The 5,988-nt window shown below is 52.4% G+C and overlaps 1 protein-coding gene across 1 annotated transcript in view; it reads left to right on the forward strand.

Annotated features, from left to right (window-relative positions):
* Positions 1–5,619, forward strand: part of Rspo1 (R-spondin 1) — a 20,787-nt gene extending 15,168 nt beyond the window's left edge. Inside the window, exons 3-6 of the mRNA XM_021200927.2 lie at positions 1,601–1,792; positions 3,726–3,875; positions 4,130–4,318; positions 4,918–5,619. Of these exons, the coding sequence (XP_021056586.1) occupies positions 1,601–1,792; positions 3,726–3,875; positions 4,130–4,318; positions 4,918–5,081 (695 nt within the window). The 3' untranslated portion in view covers positions 5,082–5,619. The remainder of the gene's footprint in view (positions 1–1,600; positions 1,793–3,725; positions 3,876–4,129; positions 4,319–4,917) is intronic.
* Positions 5,620–5,988: the final 369 nt, after the last annotated feature.

Raw genomic sequence — 5,988 nt, forward strand, 5'->3', positions numbered from 1 at the left:
TCCTCCTCCTCTCTTTTTGTTTTCTCCTTTTTTAAAAAAAGACAATATCTTGCTTCATTGCCTAGTCTGACCTCCAACTCATAATCCTCCTCCCTCATCTACCAGAATGCTGGGATTACATGCATAAGCCACCATGTTGGCCTTCCCCGGACCCTTGAGTCCGGTGTTGTTGGCTGGGGACCACCAGCATTCACATATGGATGGGTGTCTGCCCCATAGAAGGCCAGTCCTTCTGCAGAGAGGCTCAGCTCATTTGATGCCTGACCCCTGAGTTCGCCCTGCATGTGGCATGTGGAAGGTAATGGATGAGCGCCGGATGAACAGTTAGTGAAGGCTCAGAATGAGACCTGTGGAGTGTAACACTGCCTTCAAAGACAGCCCTGGACCAGCATGTCTCAACCTCAGCATCACAGACAGTGTAGACCATGATATTCTTTTTGTCCAGGGTTGGTCCACACACTGGAGAATGCTCAAGGGTTTCTCTATTTTTTGTTTTGTTTTCAAGACAGGATTTCTCCATGTAGCCCTGGCTGTCCTGCAACTGGCTCTGTAGACCAGGCTGGCCTCAAACTCAGAGATCCACTTGCCTCTGCCTCCTGAGTGTTAGGCTCAAAAGCATGCATTACCACCGCCCAACTATCAAGGACTTCTCTTATTTCTACTCTCTTGGTGCCAGTAGCAACTCACTTCTCTACTTGTCATGATTAAAAAATTCCTTAGGGACTGGAGAGATGGCTCAGCAGTTAAGAGCACTCGTTGCTCTTGCAGAAGACCGGCATTCAGTTCCCATCACCCACATGGTGGTTCACAATAGTCTAGGGCCCTCCAGGCCTGTAGACATGCCCATGGTACACACATATATACATGCAGGCAAAACACCTACACACATAAAGTAAAAATTAAATCTTTTTTAAAAACGTCCTTAGTGTTAGAGATTTAACTCCTCATTGGAGCAAGGCCCTGGGTTTGGTCCCCAAACCACACAGACCAGATGCAGTGGCATCTGCTTGGGATCCCAGTACTCAGGAAGTAAAGGCGAGAGGGCAGAGCTTCAATGTCATCATCTGACTACAAGAGACCCAGTCCTTAAGAAAGAAAGAAAAAAAAGTTGGTCAAACATCTCCAAGGAAGCAAAGTTCCTCAAGTTGAAACCTTTATTCCGGGCATAGGCTATTCTAATTGTCTTTCAGTCTTTCTCCTTGGATCATTTAATCCAGGGTCCCTCTTGATCTTTAAACTTTGCCAGCAATTGAGAAGCTATATTTGGTACCTTAGGCTGAAGTTTCCTCCTCTTGGAGAGAGTCAGGATAAGTTAAAGGTACATACTAATTTTCACCTCTGGGGATAAAGAACAAGTCTATAGGCTTAGGGTGAGCTGGAGCCAGGAAGTTAGGGGTACAGATCTAGACATTGACGCTAGGGGCTCTTAGGTTTGTGCCTAAGGCGGTCTTGCACACAGCTGTTTGCCTAGCCCCACCTTCTGAGATGCACATTCTCTTTGTGCAATGAAGCCTCAAAAGGATCATATCCCAACCTGTGGGAGCCTGGCAATATGGGGTCTCCTCTCCAGCCACCTTCTCATCCTTTCTCTACCCTGCAGTCAGCGCTGAGGGGAGCCAAGCCTGTGCCAAGGGCTGTGAGCTCTGTTCAGAAGTCAACGGTTGCCTCAAGTGCTCGCCCAAGCTCTTCATTCTGCTGGAGAGGAACGACATCCGCCAGGTGGGCGTCTGCCTGCCGTCCTGCCCGCCTGGATACTTTGATGCCCGCAACCCCGACATGAACAAATGCATCAGTGAGTGTGTAGGGGCAGGGGCTGGAGAGGCCCCGGACCCTGGAGGATGGTGCTTTGGCCAGTGAGGAGTGTTGAGCAGGCATAGGAAAGGGGTGGGGCTCTAGAGTCATATATACAACTAACTGCCCGGCAGACACCTTCCCATAATCCCACAGTGTACAAACCAGAACCCCAACCTCCTCTTTCCATATCCGCACCTAATTCTGTTCCTGCAGATCACTCTGAGTGTTTCAACTCATTTGTCAAGCCAGAGACTCAAAAACTAGTCTCTCACTGTGCTGCCCAACCCACTCACTAAGCACAACCCCTCCCCCATTGTCATATCTAGGCTCCCAACACCTGTCACCTACCCCATTTCCACAGCTGGTCCTTCTGTCTTCCAGCCCACCCTCTGTAACACAGCCACCAGGATGCTTCTGAGACCCACAACCTGGCGCATTCACCTGCTGCTTAGTCACCCCATGTCAGCTCTTCCCTGGCTTCAGGGAAGTCCCTGTCTGGCCATCGTGCTCTCTTACAACTCCCCTTGGCTTCTGGCTCTGCTTTTTCACCCCAGGCACATGCTATCCTGTCTGCATCCCATCTCTGTGACATTCTGGGGGACATCCAGTGAACTGGTACATGTAAGCCGTCCCTGTGTTTGGTCTCTTAGTGCAGTGCCTTGAACCGCAGAAGTCATTTCCAGATCTCGGATCATTGAGCCTCACGAAAGCCTTTGGAGGGAGGCTGGGCAGGAGGGACATCAGGTTCTTAGAGCTGATAACTTGGCAGCAATGGGGGAGGGAGAGGGGGAGGGGGAGAATGCCTGGTGTCACCTAAGTCTTCTAAGTTCTGATCTCACTGTGTGATCTGGAGGGAATCTCAGCCTCCGGACAGCTCATCTTGAAGTTGGAAGTGCCGGTTTTTCCCCACCTCTGGTTGTTGGGAGACACACCTATAAACCTCTTGGTGTCTGGCACTCGATAAATGGTAGTTGCTATTGTTATTTTGGTTCTTATTGTATTGGCAACCAAACCTAGGAGTCTAAGCATCTTGGGCAAGGTGGGAGGGAGGGGTAGGCAGAAGGGAAGAAGGAGGAGGGGAGGCAAAGTTGAAATTAAGCCACTGGGACAAAGGTTCAGAAGGAGACAGGTGGGTAGCTCGGTAAGGTGAGATTGGCCCTGGAGTGGCCCTCTTGATCTTCAGGACATTGGGGGAAGAAGGGATTCGTGGATGTGTCAGAGTCTGGCTAGACTGGAAGCTGGAGCTTCGGGTGCCAGAAACAGGGAAGAAGCCAGTACCACCCAGTCTGGGAAGGGAGATGGTGGAAGGCCCGTCTGTTCCCAGCCAAGCCCCGTTCTGCCCACCTCCCGCAAAGGAGGGAGCTGGCAAGAGGAAGGAGGGAGGGACCCTGGAGTCCAACCCAGAGCTTCCTGGAACTTGGATTTGCACGGGGAGAGGAATTTGCCCTGGGATGGTGCCCACTCTTCTGAGTATATTGTTTCTGTTCTGGGCAGGAGGAGACCCAGTACTGGGGTGCTGTGGGTGCCCAGCAATGTGGGAAGGGGTGCCACACTAGTGCTGCCTGGGGGTTCATTCTCCCATTCAGTCCCACTCATTTTTAGGAGGGCTCTGGGATGCTGAAATAGTCCTGTCTGTCTGTACCAAGCCCAGAATGCTCTCTCCGCCCCTGAAAACTTTGGGCCTCATATTGAGTCCCAAGATCTGAGACCATTTGGGTTCTGGTGGGTTGTTGCTGGCAAGAATCCCAGCCAGTATTCAGGAGTGGCTACTTAGATGTCCCTCCAGTTTGAAAGATTCCTCTGTAGGAATCCCAACCTAGATCAAGATCCTGACCTCTTTGAGTGGGTGTGAATGGTGGGCTTTGGGACTGGGGATAAAAGAATGTGCGCATCCTGGCCTGGGCCACACTCTGTTCTGCTTCTGTCCTCAGAATGCAAGATCGAGCATTGTGAGGCCTGCTTCAGCCACAACTTCTGCACCAAGTGTCAGGAGGGCTTGTACTTGCACAAGGGCCGCTGCTACCCAGCCTGTCCTGAGGGTTCCACAGCTGCTAACAGCACCATGGAGTGCGGCAGTCCTGGTAAGGCTGGAGGCAGAGTGCCCAGAGCAGAGAGGATGGTAGAAGCCCGGTCACAAAGGGGGCGGGGCGGGGGCGGGGCGGGGCGGGGCGGGGCACGACTACACTCACCTTCTGGAATAACCTTTTGGGGTTCTTTCGCTGTGGTTCTCTACCTCTGGTCTGAACTGAGGGTGGGTTCCCTGGGGCACTCAGGGACAGGAGGGGGCGGCTCCTCTGCCTCTTGCTTCCCTCCCTCCTACCTCACCTCCTGTTAGCACAATGTGAAATGAGCGAGTGGTCCCCGTGGGGGCCCTGCTCCAAGAAGAGGAAGCTGTGCGGTTTCCGGAAGGGATCGGAAGAGCGGACACGCCGAGTGCTCCATGCTCCCGGGGGCGACCACTCCACCTGTTCCGACACCAAAGAGACCCGCAAGTGTACCGTGCGCAGGACGCCCTGTCCAGAGGGTGAGCTGCAGCCTCTGCATCCTGGGGACCAGTTACATCCATGTCCCATGCTGTGCAAACTGAGAACATATCCTGGCTGAGGACAGTGCCCTGGGATGCTGTGTGGCAGGGATTTTGGAACGGCTGAAGGCATGATCCTTGTAGCTGTCCCATTTCTTTAGGGTGCTCATTTTAGAAGGGTCCTCAGAGAGCAGAGGGGGCCATCTAAGCCCCAGAAACTTGGACCAATTCAGATAAGGCCACAGAGCCCGCAGTTGGCAACAGAGTAGATGCCGCCCACTTTGCCCGGTCTCAGAAGTGGCTGATGAGTGGCAGGGAGTAGAAGTGGGGACTGTCCCATTTGTCCTGAACAGCCAGGAAATGCTCTAGGGCCTTTGGGGTCCAAGGGCTGAGAAGGAGGCTGTCTGGTGTGCACTGTGGAGTGGGGTAGGACTCATGCTGTAAGGTCCCCTGAAGAGGCTGCCGCATGAGGAGTCACTGAGGTGACTCCCTGTTGCCTTCCTACCCTGAGTCCTTGCCGTGGCCTTCTGAGGACCCCTGGGCACCCAGAGTGTCTGTACACCCTCTATTGATTTTCCTCTACTATCCAACTATTGCAGGGCAGAAGAGGAGGAAGGGGGGCCAGGGCCGGAGGGAGAATGCCAATAGGCATCCGGCCAGGAAGAACCGCAAGGAGCCAGGCTCCAGCTCTCAGAGACACAAAGGGCAGCAGCCGCCACAGCCAGGGACAGCAGGGCCACTCACATCAGTAGGACCCACCTAGGCACAGTGACCGGTCTCCAGATACCTGCCGAAGAGTACAGTGCTGTACTGTATAACGAGAACTTTCCAGAACTGGAGCATCTGGGAGAGCGAGTCCACACATACCCCATCCATCTATCCATCCATCCATGCACACACATAATGGCCACATCGAAAACATACACACACACACACACACACACACACACACACACACATTCTTGAGGTCACTGAAGATACTTCCATTCTGTGACCCAGCTGTATATTCAGTCTTTAATGAATGCTCTTGGAAGACATATCTGAGAGAACCTTTCCCAGCATCTGAAACTAAGGAATGGAACCTTCTGGAGGAACTTCTGGGACAGCATCTGCCAGATGGAAGGCAAATTGGAGCCAAGACTGGAGCAGCTGCTGAGAGGGAGAGAGAGGGAGAGTGCTTTTCCCGTCCCGAGAGGCACTCCCAGCTGCGAGACTTGATTGTCGGAGATGAGAATTATTACACATCCGTGGCACACGTCACGGCTGACCTGACTTGGAAACTGCTTAAAGGTTTATTTCAAATTAAAAAGAGAAAAACAAACCCCGGCGCTCCATTCGTTTACAGGGTGTGAGGTTCGGTGGGTACACAGGAGAGCAAGGAGGGGCCGGGGAGGCCCAATTTTAAAAAACTCCCTAATAGCCTCTGACAGGCACAAACATTTTTTAAGAGTTTGAAACATTGATGTGAATGTGTGTGTGCCTGTGTGAGTTTATGTGTGTCACATGCATGCAGGTACCCAACAGAAGCCAAAGTTCCAGGAGTTTTTGACCTACAGAGGTTGGAGCCCATCCTCAGCAAAAGCAGCAAGTGTTCTTTTTGTTGTTGTTTTGTTTTTGTTTTTCCGAGACAGGGTTTCTCTGTGTAGCCCTGGCTGTCCTGGAACTCACTC

The sequence above is a fragment of the Mus pahari genome, chromosome 6, assembly GCF_900095145.1.
Source record: "Mus pahari chromosome 6, PAHARI_EIJ_v1.1, whole genome shotgun sequence".
NCBI classification, from domain to species: Eukaryota; Metazoa; Chordata; class Mammalia; order Rodentia; family Muridae; genus Mus; species Mus pahari.